General features: G+C 43.5%; 1 protein-coding gene across 4 annotated transcripts in view; it reads right to left on the minus strand.

The window, feature by feature from the left end:
- Positions 1 to 1,299: 1,299 nt before the first annotated feature.
- The window catches only part of LOC124041748 (arf-GAP with GTPase, ANK repeat and PH domain-containing protein 3-like), a 238,369-nt gene continuing 217,369 nt past the window's right edge, over positions 1,300 to 22,299 (minus strand). For all 4 annotated transcript variants that reach the window (XM_046359704.1, XM_046359707.1, XM_046359702.1 and 1 more), the window contains exons 15-18: positions 21,655 to 21,745; positions 21,259 to 21,481; positions 5,881 to 6,136; positions 1,300 to 5,570 (exon numbers count right to left, since the gene is read on the minus strand). In XM_046359704.1, coding sequence (XP_046215660.1) covers positions 5,328 to 5,570; positions 5,881 to 6,136; positions 21,259 to 21,481; positions 21,655 to 21,745 — 813 coding nt within the window. In that variant the 3' untranslated portion in view covers positions 1,300 to 5,327. The remainder of the gene's footprint in view (positions 5,571 to 5,880; positions 6,137 to 21,258; positions 21,482 to 21,654; positions 21,746 to 22,299) is intronic.

A 22,299-nucleotide genomic window follows, 5' to 3' on the forward strand; every position in this document is an offset into this window, starting at 1 on the left:
GGACAAATCTGAAACCTGTGAATTTCTGACTCCGTTGACAGCCTCATTTGTCTGTTTCAATAGTAGGTCTACTATTAGCCTACTTGCAAAGGACAGCTTGGGTTGGCCTGACTGTGAAAGACCAAAATGGGATTCATCATTTTAGGTCATTCAGAGTTTATGGCACTGTTCCCCACTGAATTTTTCAAACACGGCACCTCTCCGTCACCGGGTGGACCGTTTGGGAACTTTTTGGCCAAATGAGCTTATACACACTTCTCCAGGCACCACAACACCACTGGTGCTGACATTGTATAGGCTACTCTCTCAACTAAGTGTGTGTGTGTGTAAGCACTTAAACACAAACATGTGGCTGTATCACCACCAACAGTCTGCAAAGCGGAAGGAAGAAGGAAAGAGAAGACAAACAGGGAATAAAAGACAACAGAAGAGAAAACCGAGAGGTGAAGCACAGAGTTCCCCCTGTATTAGCGAGAGCAGATAAGCTGAAAATGAGGAGTGGATTAGTGGTGTGCTTTGACTCGTCTCGACACTGAGACCTTTCACTTTCCCCCTCCGCGTCATAATGCCTGTCATGCTGCCCGACACTAAGCCTGGCTCTTTATCTTAATCCTCCTTACTGAGAGACTATTTGGACTATTGGGGGGCCCCATGAGCAGGAAGTGGAAGGGTAGAGGGGGCAACACCACTTAGCTGAAGGCCTGGCAGAGGAAGGACGCATCAGAGCTCTGCCCTCTGTCAAGCTCTGGTACTCCTGAAACACAATAATAACTATGGTATTCACACAATACACAGTAATACCAAATGGAATACACTAAACATTCATACTAACGGACTACACAACATACACCAACAGGCTATCCTCAGTGTCCCTAAACTGCTGCTCATTTGAAACACAGTACTAGGAGTGGATTGTCTTTATTGTCTAACTTCAATGGATCTGACTGAGTGAAGCTGGCTATTGATCCTACATCCATGACCTACTGTATATAGAAAAATACTTTTAAATGCATTAATCCTAGATATTGAAACAGGAAATCATATATTGGCACATCACATACTCATCCATGTACAGTATGCCACACAGGTAGGAAGTGCCATTAAGAAAATGGAGGGCTTGTGTAAGACAGCTGAGTTCGAAACGTTGCCGTGTGAGTGGCCCCATGGTTTTAAGAGCGGTCGCAACGTAAGCTTCTGCTTCAGATGATGCTAGCACATAGAGTACATACACACGTACATCACTTACAACAAGTCAGCCAAAGAAGATGCAAAGAGAGAGACACATTTCAAACATTTTGTTATTTCCCAAATCCAGGAAAGGCTACATTGTTTTATTGGAGTGTTTGATGAATAGGTCAAAGGTCAGCCAAGCATCCAAGCACACAACAGCTAACTCTTTAGCTTTATGCTTTGTTTCACGTTCAGAAACGTAAAGAGAGAAAAAAAATACAATGGGAAAATTAAACAAAAAAACAAACAATATTTACATACTGCATTATAAATATGTCAAATGTACATCATTATACACAAAGTACCTCAAATGGTCAGATAATGTAGCTACATTGAGACCTAACCAAAGTACCTAAAAATATGCTTAAGAACAATGAAGAAAAAAAGTTGAAAAGATATCAAAATAGGGTTTATAAGTCAAGGAAGACTGACTGTAAAAAAAACAAAATATTTTTAATTGTTTGACTGGGAGCTTGTCTGGTCATAGAGAATCTTGGACCTATATCTACGTCCTGGGTATGTCCAAAATAGTAGCCTACTCCCGTTATAGTGGACTACTTTTGACCAGGTATCACATTGAACTCTGGTTAAAAGTGGTGCACTATTTAGGGAATAGGGTGCCATATCAGAACAGCCCGTCTTTGGGGGGAAAAACATTTTGCTTAGAATAATGGTTATAGTTATAGTCAGGCAACGTTAAGAGTAGTGGGGAAGGGAAATATAACAAGGGTGAATATGGTCCTATGGCATCAGGTAAGTATATACCTCAAACTCCTCTATAGGAAATAATCTACTACAGTATATCAGACATACGTTGAAATGTACTTGCGAATTCATTGAAATACGTTGGTGCCATGGTGGTTTGTACACGTACTGTACACCTACTGTACACCAAAGGAAAAGGCCAACTCGTCAATGTAGTTATAACGTAAGGCTGTCTACAAGCTCTGTTGACCATCAGTCTAAATGTCATTTGGTTGAATTTGAAGGCCAATTCAGGACAACAGGGATGAAAGTGTACACTGTATTTGACACTATTCCTGATTGACCACAACTTTATATCTTGTGGGTTTGAATAAACTACAAATACTGAGGGAACACAGCGGGAGGGCAAAGCTGGTTTAAATGTCTTCATTACAACCAGTTTATAATATGGTTGTAACCAGGTTGTACTGACGTAATTCCAACCAGTTTAGCCTGCTGGGAAATAACAAAACCATGTAGATAATGTAACGGGTTAATATGAAGAGCCTTTGCCCTGTAAACATAAACACTGCCATAGTAAATTTAAAGACCAGAAAACTGGGTTTTAATTTCAAACCTTAAAACGGCAGAAGAGTGAGGAAAATGAAACGTCTCTATATACTTTATGCCAATACCACTTGAATGTTCCTGTTGTGAAAGTCCCTCCTCCATCTTGTTTTGTCTCGTCTAAGTACTTATATATACACATATGATATTATCATGAAGAATTACCATAAAAACTGTCAAGTTATCTTGGCTTTTCTTTCCATCCCATCTTGACCCTATCTTGTACCTGTTTTGGTACCTTGAGTAAGGGTGAGTGGTTGGATGGTTCGTTAAAGTCACATTAGTTGTAGAGGAATTGAGAGGGAAAGCTTCAAAACGACTCTAGTAGTCAACGTTAATCCACACCACTTCAGGAGAAATCTTATTGGAGGACGAGCTACTGTTAACCAGGGGTTGGAACCAACCAAAATTGCTTTCCAATCGTTTTGTTCTGAACAGAACCACTCTTTATTTTATTCCGTTCCACTGTTCCGACCAGCAAAATCAAGTACGGTACTGAACCAGTTAGAATCCCCAAAAAGTACTGTTTTCTATCATTCCTTTTTGGCCTGTGTAATGAACAGTTTTTTAAAACATTTAGTTCATTAAATTACTTCAACAATCAGTGCAGATAGTGCAGCTTGCTATGGAGCGGGCAAACTAGTTGTTTACATGCGTGATGAACAGACATGTGTAGGGGGCGAGATGCGATTCCCCCGGGTGGGGAGAGCGAGAGGGTGGAGGAGGAGGCGTGGCTTGTTATGACATGCATTCTCCGAATTCAACCCACCGAATTATACCCTACCTACAGAGGAGCGGTTTCTATGCAAGCGCTGGGCCTTGGTGGTCGGTGAGTCCGGTCCACTCTGAGTTCCGAGGTGGCTTAATGCTGGACCAGAGCTAGTTAACAAGCTTGTTTGTGCAGAGCGGCACCAGAAATAAAAACATGTCTTCCTTTTCGTAGTTAATAAATCCAATGTGAAATGTGATAACTATAGTATCCTTAACTAGCATTGAAAAAAAGTGAATCCATTCTTCTCTAGCCAATAAAAAATCTCTCCCCATCTTCTGAATCACACTTGTAATGTCAGTACAGTAGTCTATGCTTTGGAGGGGGAGGGGTAGGTAGCCTAAACACATACAGGCAAAGATTTCCAGCTTGCAGGCAGACACTGGAATATGTTTCTGAGTGACAGAGTGGGGGCTTTGCATAGGCTCTTGGTTGCGTAAACGTTATTAACCGGTTCCCATGCTTTTAAAATAACAGGTCTGTTCTGGAACAGTATAGATAATTTCCTCACTTCTGTTTCACAAAAATGTTACTTTTCCTGTTTTCGGTTCCAACCCCTGCTTGTTACAGTGGTCTGTACTTGAAAACACCTTTTTTGCTCCAAAACCCTTTTAGTCAAACAACTATAAATGCTAGCCTTTTCTCCCAATGGTGTCCTACACTGTCACTTCCTCACTCTCTTTCACTCAAACAGAAGCACACACCCACACGCGCACCACATAGTTGTTCACAGCAACAAAAGACATATAATTATGAGTACCAATATACAGGGCCTTCGGCTACAAGAGGCGAACAGACATTCCATTATGCCTGCAGGGGCCAGGTTATGTGATCTGTGTCAAATAGTTATCAACACTCTTCAAATCCATCCAAAAATTACTCCAACAAAGATCTCTTAATGACACAATTTCCTTCCTTCAATCATTCCTCTGAATGATTTCTGATTGAAGAGGCATTTTTTTATATATTTTTTTTACAAAAACCAATCGACACGATGCTCATAAAACAGACCCTCAATTTCCTTATAATCATGGATGATTTGCAAGCGGGACATGATCAGGGTGGAAGAACAAATGACTCACTTAACTATCTCCCAAAATTCTCCCATTGTGCAATCACCTCTGAAATGTCAAATTATGATTTAAACCTTTAGCCTGTAAGTAAAGTATTTCAATCCTTTTTGACCTTCCACCTACCTAGACATGCGTTGCTTTTAAAATTATTATTATTTTTTTTACATGAATGGCATGTCAAGAGTTTGATGGCTTCATAGTACCAATACTAACTGGTTAATTTTAACCTTTTGAATTTTGAAATTGGTGGGCTATGCAGGGCTTGTAGTAAACCCTATTACACCATCTATAGGAATAGTTTCTCTCCTGCATGACTATGGATGATTACCACTCAGCAAACGCTGTGCGTCCAACATGGAAGTTCCTTTGGAGTATCTAAAAGCAAAATGTTACCACGGCGTTTATCTTTCTCTATATAGGCATGGAAGCATTATCGGAGGGAATTTGTCATTTCATCAAACGGCACAATATGAACACAGTATGGCTCCAACAGAGGACGACACGAAAGGAAATGTTCAAGCATAGAAATGAACTGTTTTAGTAGAGAGGGGAGGGTTGAGCCATTCATTTGGTTGATGCTTAATAACAATAAAAAAGTTTTAAACTGATCATGATCGTTACTGACAGACAGTACCGCTGTGCCAATGATATGAGGAAAACAACAACCAAACAAATACAATATACAATGTCCACCAGGTAAAGCCTGCCTCTCTCGGCATCTTGGAATATCTCTATCCTCTCCGTTGCGGCCCAAAAAAGCATCCACTGCCAGTCGCTCAGTTTAGGTTACATAGTATGAAGCGGAATAGGAGGAGAATGGGGACCGGGAGAGTAGTACGGTTACTGGGTCGTCTATGGGGACACAGTGTGTTTATGTTCACGAGCCTTGGTGATCGGTGAGTCAAGTCTACTCCAGTCTGGTCTGGGATGATCCACTCCTGGTCCTACATTATACTGACACTGCGGTTGAGCTCACTGAGGGCATTGTTGTTGTTGACGTTAGGGTTGGGGTTAACATTGGGGTTTCTGCGGCTCATGTTGGGGGTGGTGAGGCTGCTGCTGCTGACCGGGTCATTGGGGCAGCCGTGCTGGAGCAGGATGTCAGAACACTCCTGGCTTCCTGCCCGCCGGGCGCAGGACAGCGGCGTCTGGCCGCGCGCGTCCCGACTTTTCACGTCCACACCGTACTGAGGGAACAGATGAGAGGTGTGAGGAGGAGAAGAAGTGGACTGGACAGAGAGAGGTGACATCGTGGTCTAGCTAGTTGAGCAGATTAACTCAAAAAACTCAATTTTCCTCCACAGCCAGGAGTTTTTCCTGGTCGTGTCAACATGCTTAGGAAACACTCCTGACCCTGACCATAACATTTTCCCTATTTATCTAACTTGTTAACCATATTATCTTATTCATTATCATTCAATCTATATTCAACCAGGAAGATGATCAACCTTTAATCAAGGTTGAAAACCATCCCCTCTCAAACCCCAACGTACTCACCCAGATGAGAAGCTGGGTGATGACCACGTTGGCCATGGCACAGGACAGATGCAGGGCGGTGCGTCCGTCCCCGTCTCCGTACGTCTCGTTGACCTCCTCCTTGGTGCCGTGGGCCAGCAGCAGCACCACCAGCCTCAGGTCGTCCTCCACCACGGCCCGGAGCAGCTGCTGCCCCAGGGGCACATCCGACTGGGGGAGACCCACCAGGAACAGCTTCTGCTCATACTTAGCCCGGATCCACCGCTCCCTCTCCTCCCTGGTGGTAAGGAAAGAAGAGAAGAGATATGACATAGAGGGTTAAAAGAGGGTTAGTGAGGTTACAGAGGACCGAAAAACAAGAAACAATGATACAATTGTGAAATGGGATTTTCTATTAAATATTTGATCAGCGGGAGGGTAGGGATCCAAGGAAATTCTGGCAGGTTTTGGAGTAACTGTATTCCACAGTACTCATAGGGCCTAGACCACATGCGGCCACTTAAGATCGATTCTTAAGAACAATCCCAACAGTCACGCCATTGTCTCAATCATGTATTTTCTCTAATATGGAGCCTAGTGTAGCCTCTTGAGTGTCAGGACACTGACGATGAAAGAGCTCAGTGGAGGGGCCAGATGCTGAAACTGTATCCCACCTCCACTGATAATCGTCTGCAGCAGGAGAGTTACAGTCTAGCCAGCTATCTAAAGGTTACACATTGTGAACAGCATGTCTGCTGTGGACAATACAGGACAGGAGGAAAGGGGGACATGTTTTTATCAGTGCTGTCAGCCATCAGTCGGAAAGGGATAACTGGAGGATCCCCCACAAAGGAGACTTCCTGCGCTTGGGCCCCGGCCTCCCCTGGGGTGCCCGGGATAGGAAGCCGATCGATGGGCCTGAATGGCAGACAGAGGGGCGGACCGGAGCTGGGGCTTGGTCTCCTTCAGTTATAGCCAGAGAATGGAGAGGAGCAGAGGAGGAGGGATCCATCTCCCTCCACTCTCTGCTAGTCAGACTTCTATCTCTACATCGCTCTACATCTTGAATCTTGACTCCCCAGTTCTCTTTTCTCCCACCCACACACGAACTGCAATACCATCCAAATAGCATTGGATTTAAAAAAAGAAAATCAATACAGTGAATGGCTGGGCATGCTCAGTGTGGCTCTGACCCTGCGACCCCGTCAAGCGGAGTGATAAGGGAAGTAGAAAGGGGCTGTTGTTTGGGCATCTGGGTGAGTGACAGAGAAAAGGGGCTCACACTGATATGGTAAAACGACTCTGTCGCTGGTTGGAGTGACAAGGATCCCCCAGGACACTGACTACCAACGTGTCTGTATGGACACTAATGTCACTTTACACTTCAAACTATCAGTAAGTAAGCCTAGAAAGCAGACAAAATTACAAATAATTACAAATAGCTCATGGCAATGTGTCATGTTAGAATGATGCCATCGGTCTGAAGACAATGCTCAGACTGACTCGTGGCTATGTCCCAATGTCTACACCATCAGAAATCCATGCCCAATATGTTGCTTTATTTTAAGGGGTATGCTAGTATTGGACCAGAGTTTACAGTATACAGTGCATTCGGGCAGTATTCAGACCCCTTGAATTTTTCCACATTTTGTTATGTTACAGCCTTATTCTAAAATGGATTCAATTGTTTTCATTATTATTATTATTATTATCAATCAACACACAATAACCCATAATGAAAAAGCAAAAACAGTTTTGTTTATTTTTTTTTCAAATTTAAAATAAATGTACAACTTAAATATCACATTTACAAAAGTATTGAGACCCTTTACTCAGTACTTTGGTGAAGCACCTTTGGCAGCGATTACAGCCTCAAGTGTTCTTGGGTATGAAGCTACATGCTTGGCACACCTGTATTTGGGGAGTTTCTCCCATTCTTCTCTGCAGATCCTCTCAAGTTCTATCAGGTTGGATAGGAAGCATCCCTGCACAATTGTTTCCAGGTCTCTCCAGTTCGATTGGGTTCAAGTCCGGGCTCTGGCTGGGCCACTCAAGGACATTCAGAGACTTGTCCACTCCTGGAGCCGGTTTTCATCAAGGATCCTCGATCCTGACTAGTCTCCCAGTCCCTGCCGCTGAAAAACATCCCCACAGCATGATGCTGCCACCACCATGCTTCACCCTAGCGATGGTGCCAGGTTTCCTCCGGACGTGACGCTTGGCATTCAGGCCAAAGAGTTCAATATTGGTTTCATCAGACCAGAGGATCTGGTTTCTCATGGTCTGAGAGTCCTTTAGGTGCCTTTTGGCAACTCCAAGCGGGCTGTCATGTGCCTTTTACTGAGGAGTGGCTTCCGTCTGGCCACTCTACCATAAAGGCCTGATTGGTGGAGTGCTGCAGAGATGGTTGTCCTTCTGGAATGTTCTTCCATCTCCATAGAGGAGCTCTGGAGTTCTGTCAGTGACCAACGTGTTCTTGGTCACCTCCCTGACCAAGGCCCTTCTCTCCCGATTGCTCAGTTTGGCCAGACGGTCAGCTCTAGGAAGAGTCTTGGTGGTTCCAAACTTCTTCCATTTAAGAATGATGGAGGCCACTGTGTTCTGGGGACCTTAGAGCAAAAACCTCTGACATGCTCTGTCAACTGTGGGACCTTATATAGACAGGTGTGTGCTTTTCCAAATCATGTCCAACCAATAGAATATTCCACAGGTTGACAAACATTTTTATATATATTTTTGTTGTTGTATTTTCTTAAAACTGCATTGTTGGTTAAGGGCTTGTAAGTAAGCATTTCACTGTAAGTTCGACACCTGTTGTATTTGGCGCATGTGACAAATCAAATGTTATTTTATTTTAATCAAGTTGTTGAAACACCTTAAGGATGATCAATGGAAACAGGATGCACCTGAGCTTAATTTCAAGTCTCATAGCAAAGCGGTCTGAAAGCTTATGTAAATAAGGTATTTCTCTTTATTTTTCATACATTTGCAACATTTTCTAAAAATATGTTTTTGCTTTGCCATCATGGGGTATTGTGTGTAGATTGGTGAAGAGTTTTTTTATTTATTTAATCCATTTGAGAATAAGGCTGTAACGTAACAAAATGTGGGAAAAGTCAAGGGGTCTGAATACTTTCCGAATGCAAAGTATAGTACAGTATGTCACCTGCCAGGCCCACTAGCTTTCAGCAGCACCAGCCTTAACTAAAGGGGTTAATTAGCCTACCTCTCCTCTCCACTGACAGACCTGGCCCACATCACAGCTGCCTTTGTCAGTGCCCGCACGGAATTTGATTAACTGCTAACCACCATTAATAGTTCATAAAGCTCAGCCTGGCAGATAAAGCAGTCACCCTGAACTCTTGCATTGTCCTTTACACATTAGAGGATGTCCAATTACACTGGGAGAAGGGAAATTGTTTTAATGTTTATTTGGAGTTCAGTAATACCACAAAGCCTGCATACATGCTTATAACCCGTTATAAAGCATTATACCTCAAGGTTAAGTTAAGTGTTACTTATGCGATTCTTCAAATTAGCTCAATGGTACAGGCATACCTCTAAACTTGCCTTACGACTTCCTGAAAAGCATTAAAACAGTGGGGAAAAGGATCTCTCTCGTGGGTGAATAACTATTTTCTTAAGGATGGCGATTGGAGCAGCGATTGGAGCAGCCAGCAGTTTTATGGTGTAAGCCCTCCATCAAACTCCAGTCTGTCGTTATGTGAGAACAAGGCCGGTAGCGGATCAATGGCAGACCAGAACCAGCGGATTGCTCTGGTTAGGAGGCTGACAGCCCCACCCCCCCTGGTTTTCACTTTCAAACACAGGAACCAAGTCCTTTTAAAAACATTCCCCAGCCCTTCTCTGAAACCCGAGAATCAAGTACGTGTCGAACGTTAAACTACATGTGATAGATTTGGTAATAGTCAGATGTACTGCCTAATATTTTGTCTTGGTAGAATCTGGAATATGTGATGAAGTCAAATCGGGCAGTTAGCCAAGGTTTGCCTCCGAGAGCTAACCCACTGAATGAATGGGATCCCAGATCTAGGGAGGAGAGCCCAGTGAATTGACATGAGCTAAATGAGGCAGAAAGTTAGCGCCGGGATGTGAAACAAAAAGGCTTAGAACCATTAAGAAGATGTCAAGGTCCAAGAAAGGAGACCAAGGCCCATACTCACAAAGCAGTCTCAAAGTAGGAGGGCTGATCTGGGATCAGGTCCTCCCTGTTAAATCTTATTCAAAACGATCTAAAAGGCAAACTGATTATATATCCTATTTGTGAATACAGGCCTCGAAGCCACAAAAAGACCCCAATCCCAGTAGTAGGGGTCCAAATGTAGCCACGCTGGTAATATAGAGTTCAGTTTAAAAAACTTTAAAAAAGGGAAGCGGCCAGCGGTGGTGACCCAGATTCCTCAGCTGCTACACCACTTGAAAGGTAGTCTGTGAGAGGAAGTGAAATGGTAATCCCGCCTCTGTCTTTTGTTTGAAATAGAACAACAATCCAAACATAGGCAGGGTTTAGGCAGTCAGGGGGAAAGCCGAGATCCTTGAAAAGGACACTTCCTCTCCGCAGGAGGAAGAAAAATAGAAATCGGCAAGATTTAGCATGTCAAAGCAGGAGGGGGAAAGAGGGGGAGAAGGAGAGGAGATAGAGAGTGAACTTCGTAAGCAGGGGATGATGTTCAGGAAACCAAGCCGATGGTTACCCTCGACACACGCGCACACCGTGAAACACATGCACTCACGCATGCACACACACAGTGCTTTCGCCACCCTTGCACACATACTTGATAAAAAAATCCTCTGTTGCTTAGGGGACAGAGGGGACTTGCAGAAGAGAGACTGAGAGCGAAGATCTCAATAATGTCTCTTTAAACAATAAAGCATTACTGCTTGGAACAGCATGAACTTCCTCAGTAATTCAGTGTTATGTCTGTGCGCAATGACTATATTTTCTTTACCACCTTGTAGCTGACATTTGTTCCAAAAGCTTGCTAAAAAACAAAGCAGAGATTACAGTATCAGGACTAAAGTCGAAAGGCACAGAGGACACAAAACGGTCAAATAGGCTGTTAGATCCTCTACTTTTCAATCCTAATTCCAAATTTATATAAGAGCGGCATCAGTTGCAGAATAACTTGTGTGAAAATAAGTGCTGAAGCCCTTTTATAATTCTATACGAGTTCTGCACGTTTAGTTCCTGAGCTGAGCACAGGATTCTGACCTCCGCTTAATTAAGTGGCAAATGGCGGAATGATTCTCCTCAACCCAGTCCACGAAGTCAACAACACATGACTGCATCCACATAAAGAGGAACAAACAAGGATAATTAGTCAAGCTCCAAAGACAAAGACAAATAGGGATTTATTGAGGGAAAGAGAGGCTGAGACAGAGGGGGCGGGACCATGGTAGCATTGAGTAAAATAGTAGTGAATAGACAAAGACCAGAGAATGACCACTCCAGGCCTCCTTTAATAAAGGTGCCATTGATTGGTCCACACATTAAGGGAGGAATCAGGATGTCCATCCCACCATTACCAGCACCAAACGCACACACATGCACACACACACACACACCACCCCATCCTTCAAACACAGTCTGTTCCTCCTAAACAATCAGAGTAAGCCCCAGCCCCCTACCTCCCTGCCTCTCAACATTCACTGCGGACACATCAAATAGATTCACTGAGAGTGAAGGAGTGGTGGAGGGGGGGGACTAGGCAATCTAAACACCCCTCGCAGTGGGAGGGGGGCGGCTTGTATAGGACAGATTCCCATGCAACAGCCGGCCATTTCACTTTCACATATTGAGAGAGAGAGAGAGGGAGAGAGAGAGAGAGAGCTGGGAGAAGGGGACAGAAAGAGAGAGAAACAAAAGGGAGAGAAAAAACACACAACAGAGCGAGAAAGCAGGGCCCCAGAGCTTCAAAGGTTGCTAGGGGCGAAAAATGAGAGAGCAACCCAGTAAATGAGACTCACTACAGTCAACAACAGGGGTACAGTTTAGACGTTATCCTTAACCAAGAATAACAACTACATAACACACATGATCTAGAATATAGCTTTCTAGGATAAACCCTCCTGTACTCATGTACATACTGTAGAATGTTGGGCCAGAGATAGTGGTTCTATAGTATGGCTCTAGAATGAGACTGTTGTTTTGTTTGGTTGAGCAGTCTGGTTGAACGGTCTGGCCAGTTGTTCTATTGAGAGGCCAGTAGAGGAGCATCTGTGAGCCTTGGGCTAGCAGCAGACAAGGCAGGACGAGTTGAATATATTGTGACATTAATGAGGTTGTCACCGTCCCCATGATGGAGCGGCTGTGTTTTTGTGCCAGAGAAGACTAACACCCTTAAATGCTCTCACTGTTAACCCCCTACTGCCCCTGTCCTCTCCAACACACCGCTGGGACAATGACATGTACACCACACATGCACCCAGTCACTTATGACAAACACCACTTGCAGAATTAATTCATTTCACCCAGCTTGACACAAATGAGCCTTCCTTTAATCAGATGGATTTGAAATTAAATGAGTCATTGCACTACATGACCAAACGTACAGTTGAAGTCAGAAGTTTACATACACCTTAGCCAAATACATTTATACCCAATGTTTCCTGACATTTAATCCAAGTAAAAATTAGGTCAGTTAGGATCACCACTTTATTTTAAGAATGTGACATGTCAGAATAATAGTAGAGAGAATGATTTATTTCAGCTTTTATTTCTTTCATCACATTCCCAGTGGGTCAGAAGTTTACTTACACTCAATTAGTATTTGGTAGCATTGCCTTTAAACTGTTTAACTTGGCTCAAACGTTTCGGGTAGCCTTCCACAAGCTTCCCACAATAAGTTGGGTGAATTTTGGCCCATTCCGCCTGACAGAGCTGGTATAACTAAGTCAGGTGTGTAGGCCTCCTTGTCCGCACACGCTTTTTCAGTTCTGCCCACAAATATTCTATGGGATTGAGGTCAGAGCTTTGTGATGGCCACTCTAATACCCTGACTTAAGCCATTTTGCCACAACTTTGGAAATATGCTTGGGGTCATTGTCCATTTGGAAGACCCATTTGCGACCAAGCTTTAACTTTCTGACTGATGTCTTGAGATGTTGCTTCAATATATCCACGTAATTTTCCTTTCTCATGATGCCATCTATTTTGTGAAGTGCACCAGTCCCTCCCGCAGCAAAGTACCACCACAACATGATGCTGCCACCCCCGTGCTTCACGGTTGGTATGGTGTTCTTTGGCTTGCAAGCCTCCCCTTTTTCCTGCAACATAACGATGGTCACTATTGCCAAACAGTTCTACTTTTGTTTCATCAGACCAGATGACATTTATCAAAAAAGTACTATCTTTGTCCCCATGTGCAGTTGCAAACCATAGTCTGGCTTTTTTTATGGCGGTTTTGGAGCAGTGGCTTCTTCCTTGCTGAGCGGCCTTTCAGGTTATGTCGATATAGGACTCGTTGTACTGTGGCTATAGATACTTTTGTACCTGTTTCCTCCAGTATCTTCACAATGTCTTTCGCTGTTGTTCTGGGATTGATTATCACTTTTCGCACCTATGTACATTCATCTCTAGGAGACAGAACGCGTCTCCTTCCTGAGCGGTGTGACGGCTCCGTGGTCCCATGGTGTTTATACTTGCGTACTATTGTTTGCACAGATGAATGTCGTACCTTCAGGCATTTGGAAATTGCTCCCAAGGATGAACCAGAGTTGTGGAGGTCTACCATTTATTTTCTGATCTTGGCTGATTTCTTTTGATTTTCTCATGATGTCAAGAAAATAGTTTGATGGTAGGCCTTGAAATCCATCCACAGGTACACCTCCAATTGACTTAAATGAGGTCAAATGAGGTCAATTAGCCTATCAGAAGCTTCTAAAACCATGACATAATTTTCTGGAATTTTCCAAGCTGTTTAAAGGCACAGTCAACTTAGTGGATGTAAACTTCTGACTCACTGGAATTGTGATAAAGTGAATTATAAGTGAAATAATCTGTCTGTAAACAATTGTTGGAAAAGTAACTTGTGCCATGCAGAAAGTAGATATACTAACTGACTTGCCAAAACTGTAGTTTGTTAACAAGAAAAGTGTGGAGTGGTTGAAAAACGAGTTTTAATGACTCCAACATAAGTGCATGTAAACGTCCGACTTCAACTGTATGTGGACACCTGATCGTCGAACATCTCATTCCAAAATCATAGGCATAAATATGGAGTTGGTCCCCTCTTATGCTGCTAGAACAGCCTCCACTCTTCTGGGAAGGCTTTCCACTAGATGTTGGACTTGCTAACTGCGGGGACTTCCATTCAGCCACAAGAGCATTAATGAGGTCGGACAATGATGTGTTTGGCAATTAGGCCTGGCTCACTGTCAGCATTCCAATTCATCCCAAAGGTGTTCGATGAGGTTGAGGTCAGGGCTCGGTGCAGGCCAGTCAAGTTCTTCTACACCGTTCTCAACAAATCATTTCTGTTTGGACCTCGCTTTGAACACGGGGGCATTGTCATGTTGAAAGAGGAAAGGGCCTTCACCAAACTGTTGCCACAAAGTTGGAAGCAAATAATCATCTAGAATGTAATTTTATGCTGTAGCGTTAACTGGAACTAAGTTCACTGGAACTAAGGAGCCTAACCTGAACCATAAAAAAATATGTTTTATCCACCAAACTTTACAGTTGGTACTATGCATTTGAGCAGGTAGTGTTCTTCTGGCATCTGCCAAACCCAGATTCGTCCGTTGGACTGCCAGATGGTGAAGCATGTTTCATCACTCCAGAGAACACATTTACACTGCTCCAGATTCCAATGGCATATGGTATATTTTGCTTTAATTATACTCTATAATTTAAAATAGAAAATAAAACACTGACAGTAATTTGCTTCAGTTGGCCTTGCAGTAAACTGTGTACGTAACAAATACAATTAGATTTGCTTGTTAATTTCCCCTATATACCTGGCTGGTGCTGAAACCCGTGGCATATTGGGTAATTAGTGACAAATCATCTCCAGGGCAGGCTGGGCTAATCAGTGACCTGTGGGTTTCATTTGGAGAGACTGCCACGGCACGGTGGTGAACTGGACGGGAGACCCCAGCTTCGCTCATTAATTAGTCTAAATGAATTACCCCACCTCCACCAGGGCTCCTGGCAAGGTCAGCTATTCTAAAGCCTCTTTGGAGAGTTGGATAGTTGCCGGTTGGCGCTCCTCGCACCCCTAACCTGTGAGTATCCGGAAAGGCTCAGCGCTCTTTGGTTTAGGGACTGGGGCTGTTCTACAGGAGAGAGGTTATAGCTGGCTCATTATAGTTTGGATCTTTGAACAGGCTAAACTACAGCCCTTTCTGCCATCCACACTGGGTCGGTGATTATTTTAACAGCTGAGAATTAGGGATGAGAATGAGGGAAGAATATGAGGGATGACAGTGGAGGCATGCAGTATCAATTCCATTCACCCAGCCGTGTATCCGTCCAGGAAGGACGGAGTTAAAAAAGAGGGAGCAGGTTGGGAGAGGTTAGTGGTGTGATTCATTTTTATTACCGTGCAGACCCTGCAGGCGGCATGGAGGAGCGGCAAATTATTTCTGAAACAAAGTGGAGGAGGAGGCGGGCTCTTTAACTCGCTCTCTCTCCACTCCTCTGGTCGTCAGAGCAGAGCTATTACCTGGCCGTGGCCGAGGGCGCCGCGCGGCACAACAACCGACAGAGGGGTGACAGTGAGGTGGGCAGCACCGGTGAGGGATAGCCTTCCACATCCGTCTACGCTCCCAGACATCTTCCACCCCCAAATGAGACATGGGGGAGGAAGGAGAGGTTTGTGTGTGTGTGTGTGTGTGTGTGTGTGTGTGTGTGTGTGTGTGTGTGTGTGTGTGTGTGTGTGTGTGTGTGTGTGTGTGTGTGTGTGTGTGTGTGTGTGTGTGTGTGTGTGTGTGTGTGTGTGTGTGTGTGTGTGTGTGTGTGTGAGGTGGAGCCCCCCCTCTTCCTTCCCCGTCAATATAGTCAGTAGTGTTTTCCCTCACAAGTGTGTGTGTGCTGCTTTCTCTCACGAGCGTGTGTGCGTGTGCACACATAATGTTTTCTCTTAGGAGTGTGAGTGTATAGTGTTTCCTCTCACGTGTGTGTGCCAGACAATTAGAGGTGGCATGGAAAACACACCGACTGAAAGACACTAATTAAAGGAACAGCTCCATTCCAATATGCTGACTGGAGAAAGATTTCATTTCTCTTTGAGATTTATGGCCCAGGAGAAATATATGTCATCATGATCCATTGATGTATACACACGCCTTTTATGGCACACCAATATCAACATCTTTCTTATTCAGACTTTGTTAAAATGTTTGGTGATACAAGTGAAACTCTCTCTGAAAGCTATTGACGGCACTGGAGAAGTCTGATCAAAAATACAAAATGCATTTTGGTTCTTTAAAGATACAAACCACTACAAAATCCCACCACGACATTAGCCTACACGATGAGTACCGATATCTACATAAATCTGACTACAAAGCAAATTGGTGCAGACCTCTTTCACATAAGAATTCCTAAAAAGCTAAGCTAATCTTGCGGATGAACACCTTTTAAGTTAACATTTCAAAATGCGAGCCGGCAGAACTAGTGTCGCAGGAGACATTCAATCAGATGTGAGGCTCATCTTCAGGTAGTTACTGAGACGTTTAGATTAGGTGTCACTAATGTTTAGGAGGAGGTGGGGTGGGAAGGCTACACCAGCTGCCTGGGTGCCATCACAAAGCTGCTCCATGTCACCACAGTGACACAATTAACATCAGAACCACTTCGAGCCCAGGGGAGGAGCTAGTGTGGACACAATAGAGATCTGTATATTTCATCTTAACGTTTCATCTGTATGGATGAGACAACAAAGTAATGGTGGGGATCAGAAGCAAGATAATATATTAATTCCCCTTTTTGTCTCCTAAATTTATACAATAGATGCTTTGAGGTGATATAGAGGCAGGGCCAAGATAATGGTATCTCCTTTCTTCATCAGATTTCTGATTTAAAAAATATATTCCTCTTTCGTAAAGCAAATCATCGATCGATGATTACCGATGAGATAATGGCAACAACCTCTTTCCTCTATGATAATAATGGGATTATTATCGTTATTTGTTTGACAGACTAAACAAAGATGCATGTGGTCACACAGAATGAGATGTGATTTTCGTGACAATGAAAAACATTCCTACCCAGGGCGATATAGGAACAGTGACAGAGGTGAGACAGAGGAATCAGTATCAATAATCTTTCATCAAGTCCAGGGTGGCGGAATACTGGAGCCCACAAACCATTCAATAAGTAATCGTGGGCCATCACTCAACTCAAAGCTGCCCTGAGTTGGGTAGAATGGATCGAAGAGGATACGACATCTTTCTATGGACACAGATAACACACACACACACACACACACGCACGCACGCACGCACGCACGCACGCACACACACACACACACACACACACACACACACACACACACACACACACACACACACACACACACACACACACACACACACACACACACACACACACACACACACACACACACACACACACACACACACACACACACACACACACAACGAGTCTATATTACTGCTTGGTATGGCAACAGCACCGCCCTCGGTCACATGGCACTGCAGAGGGTGGTGCGGATAGCCCAGTACATCTCATGGGCTGAGCTCCCTGCCATCCAGGAACTCTATATCAGGCGGTGTGAAAGGAAGGCCCGTAAAATAGTTAAAGACTCCAGCCACCCAAGCCATAGACTGTTCTCTGTGCATCTGCACAGAAAGCGGTACTGGTGCATCAAGTCTGACACCAACGGGCTCCTGAATAGCTTCTATCCCCAAACCATAAGACTGTTAAATAGCTAACTAAAGGGTTAATTGGACAATTTGAGTTAACCCTTGTATTTTCTTTTTTTATTTTGCACTGTCTCTATGCACACTCACAGGACTGTACACTCGCGCACTGACACTCCAACACACACACTCACTTAATTTGCTCTCTCTACGTCCTAGACCTCAGCTGAATCTGGTAATGAATGTTGTGGCTGTAGAACAAGTTGAGGAGACTAAATTTCTTGGCGTTACCTTAGATTGTAAACTGTCATGGTCAAAACATATAGATTCAATGGTTGTAAAGATGGGGAGAGGTCTTGTCGTAATAAAGAGATCTGCTCTGCTTTTTTGACCCCACACTCCAAAATGCAAGTTCTGCAGGCTCTAGTTTTGTCTAATCTTGAATATTGTCCAGCCTTGTGGTCCAGTGCTGCATGGAAAGACCTAGTTAAGCTGCAGCTGGCCCAGAAGAGAGCGCCACGTTTTGCTCTTAATTGTAATAAGAGGGCTGATATAAATACTATGCATACCAGTCTCTCTTGGTTAATAAGACTTGAGGAGAGACTGACTGCATCACTTCGTCTTTTTGTAAGAAACAATAATGTGTTGAAAATCCCAAAATGTTTGCATAGTCAACTTACACACAGCTCTGACACACACACACACACACACACACACACACACACACACACACACACACACACACACACACACACACACACACACACACACACACACACACACACACACACACACACACACACACACACACACACACACACACACACACACACACACACACACATATCCCATCAGATATGCCACCAGGGGTCTTTTCATAGTTCCCAAATCCAGAACAAATTCAAGAAAACGTACAGTATTATATAGAGCCCTTATTGCATGGAACTTCATTCCTTCTCATATTGCTCAAATAAACAGCAGACCTGGTTTTAAAAAACAGATAAAGCAACACCTCGCGGCACAACGCCTCTCCCCCATTTGACCTAGATAGTTTGTGTGTATGCATTGATATGTCGTCTACATGTGCCTTTTTAACCTCTCTAGGCTAGGGGGCGGTATTTTCACATCCGGATGAAAAGCGTGCCCAAAGTAAAAACTACGTTTCTAAAACTGTTTGAATGATGTCTGTGAGTATAACGAAACTTATTTGGCAGGACAAAACTCCGAGGACAAACCATCCAGGAAATTGTTTTTTTGAGGTCACTCTCTTTTCAATGGGGATCTAGATTTCTAAGGCACTTGCTTGCAGTTCCTATCGTTTCCCTGGATGTCAACAGTCTTTAGAAATTGGTTGGTGTTTTTCCTTTATGTAATGAAGGAGTAGGGCAGTTCAGAACGAGGGTCGAGTGAAGTGTACTGTTTGTTAGAGGCGCGTGACCTGAAAGCTCGCTCAACTTGTTTTTATCCGCTATTGAACGCAGTCTTAAATTTTATCGATTATTTACGTTAAAAAATACCTAAAGTTGTCTTAGGAAAGTTATTTGAAATGTTTGGACAAAGATTACAGGTAACTTATTTGATATTTTGTAGACATGTTGCGCAAGTTGGAACCAGTGTTTTTCTGGATCAAATGCGCCAAATAAATGGATATATAACGACGGAATTAATAAAACAAAAGCACCATTTGTGATGTTTATGGGACATATTGAAGTGCCAACAGAAGAAGCTCGTCAAAGGTAAGGCATGAATTATATCGTTATTTCTGAGTTTTGTGTCGCACCTGGCAGGTTGAATTATGATGGTCTGTGTTTGTTTGATGGGGTGCTGTCCTCAGATAATAGCATGGTTTGCTTTCGCCGTAAAGCCTTTTTGAAATCTGACACATTGGCTGGATTAACAACAAGTATAGCTTTAATTTGGTGTATTGCATGTGTGATTTCATGAAATATTTATAGTCATTTAATTTGAATTTGGTGCTCTGCCATTTCACCGGATGTTGTCAAATCGATCCCGTTAACGGGATTTGATCCCTAAGAAGAAAATGTATGTAGTTCTGTCCTTGAGCTGTTCTTGTCTAATGATGTTCTGTATTATGTCATTCTGTATTATGTTTCATGTTTTGTGTGGACCCCAGGAAGAGTAGCTGCTGCTTTTGCAACAGATAAATGGGGATCCTAATAAAATACAACAACAAAAAATACCTAGTGACCTTACAATATACAATATACAATATCTACCTATATCACTCCAGTATTCCTGCACATTGTAAATATGTTATTGGAACTGACCCTGTATATAGCTAACTTACTTCTAATGTTCTTATTTCTATTTCTCGTGTGTTTCTATTCTACATTATGTTATTTTTAGTACTAAATTAATATTGATTACTACATTTTGGGGTTTAGAGCTCGCAGGAAAGACATTTCACTGTACTTGTGCACGTGACATTAAAACAAACTTGAAACATATGTCCTCTTGATATGCAATTCCAAGCAACAATAGCTGTCATCACCTTTATTACAAGAGCATTTGAAGGTACAAGTTAGTTTACATTTCTATAAATTCAAGTTTTATTGTCACATGCACAAGTTCAGTAACATAACTTCACTTGCATGCTCTACCCAACAGTGCAGTAATTAATATTAACATAGTATAACTAATAAAAACATTTATTTAATTATATATATATTGTGTATACTGTGTGTATGTGTGTGTGTATGTGTGTGTGTATGTGTGTGTGTGTGTGTGTGTGTGTGTGTGTGTGTGTGTGTGTGTGTGTGTGTGTGTGTGTGTGTGTGTGTGTGTGTGTGTGTGTGTGTGTGTGTGTGTGTGTGTGTGTGTGTGTGTATGTATGTATGTATGTATGTATGTATGTATGTATGTATGTATGTATGTATGTATGTATGTATGTATGTATGTATGTATGTATGTATGTATGTATGTATGTATGTATGTATGTATGTATGTATGTATGTGTATATAAGAAAGGTTTTGTCTGACTGACAAATATTCATTTCAAATGACTATACCATTTTAGTAACTGCAGTACAAACATTTTTAACAATGAGATCAGCAAATCAAAAACCAAGCCGTTGATCACTTAAGTAGTATATCTTTACATATTCTCTTAATTTAGGTCACCAACAGTACAGGCACTACAGACCTGTCTTCTACAGTGGGACAGAGAGTGTGATGGGGGGGCCTCTGTGTGATAGATATGTGACAGGGCCCTTCTGGGGCCAGGGGCCTGGCCCCTGGGGCGGGCTTAAACACCATAATGGGCTCCTTAATTACCTGCTCATCCACACACAGGGTCATTAGTCAGAGAGACGCGCTGGACCTTAACTGTCACCCAGAGACAAACAACCCTCACTGGGGAGCGGGAAGAGGGGACCAGACCTGGGTGCCCCAGCAGAGAGGAGAAGGAGGGGTGGGAACCAGGGTCTGCTCTAGGGGAAACCAGCTCAATATGTGGGGATTTCCAAACAGTTTGTTTCAAAATCCCTCCAACAAAGCTGGCAAACGGCAGATGGCAAACAAACACACACTAACAGAGAGATGTGGGTTACTGACCTGGTGCTGTCAGCGCCCACCTTGGTGTACCCCTCCAGGGCCCCCTCCCAGACACTGTTGGCCATAGCGTTGCCTATAGCCATCATCACCATGCTGAGCCCCACGGGCCAGTCATCCAGGTCCAGGGAGCGGACCCTTGACAGGTGGGTCCCCAGGTTCCTGTGGATCCCTGAACACTCGATACAGATCAGAGCCCCCAGGTTAAGACTGGCCCAGTCCGGGTCTGGGAGAGGAGGAAGAGAGGAACAAAATGAGCCCTATGTTAGTTACTAATAAGCAAGGGTGATATCTGGTCCATAGCAATCTGGAGACATCATGTTATATACAATACCTGGCACGTAAAGTATTAGGAATCATTGACATATAACTTGAATGTTGAGAAAGTACTGTACTCACTGGCTGCATCACAGTCCACACAGATGCTGTTCCCTCTCACGTTCCTTATGGACTGAATGGATGCTGCATCACTTTGGCTGCCTAACCGGGACTTTGGGGGAGCAGAGAGAAGTTATAAACAGGTAAGCAAGAGGGACTCCGTGTGTGAGGCATCATTGCTTTGCAGTGAGAGAATGGAGGAGACAGGATTTCAGCTGGCTACACAGCACAAAAAAGAAGGGGAGAGGGGAGAGAGGACTAGAGGCTTTGAAGGCCGAGTGATCATTGAGAGAGAACAAGGGTAAAGAGAGGGGAAGAGAAGAAAGAGAGGAGGAGGAGAGAGAGTGAGAGAGAAAGAGAAGAGAGAGTGGGCATTATATGAAATTGAGTCGGTGTTGCGTTGCGTCTCCTCCCCTGTGTTCTGACACAGGCCGTGTTCCCATCTCTGATGTCTGTCAGCTCTAATAAGAGCTCCCCCACGCTGCACTGCACCTGTCTGACACACAGCCCAACACATGGCAGCTCAGAGAAAGGAAGATTGGGGAGGGGGAGAGAGAGAGGGGAGGGGATAGAGAGAAGGGCAAGAGAGAAGGGTGTAGGGAGAGAGAGAATTTTGCATTCACACATCCTTTTGTGGGTGTGGGTGTACTATTTTCAGATTTCAGT

The sequence above is a fragment of the Oncorhynchus gorbuscha genome, linkage group LG08 (assembly GCF_021184085.1).
Source record: "Oncorhynchus gorbuscha isolate QuinsamMale2020 ecotype Even-year linkage group LG08, OgorEven_v1.0, whole genome shotgun sequence".
NCBI classification, from domain to species: domain Eukaryota; kingdom Metazoa; phylum Chordata; class Actinopteri; order Salmoniformes; family Salmonidae; genus Oncorhynchus; species Oncorhynchus gorbuscha.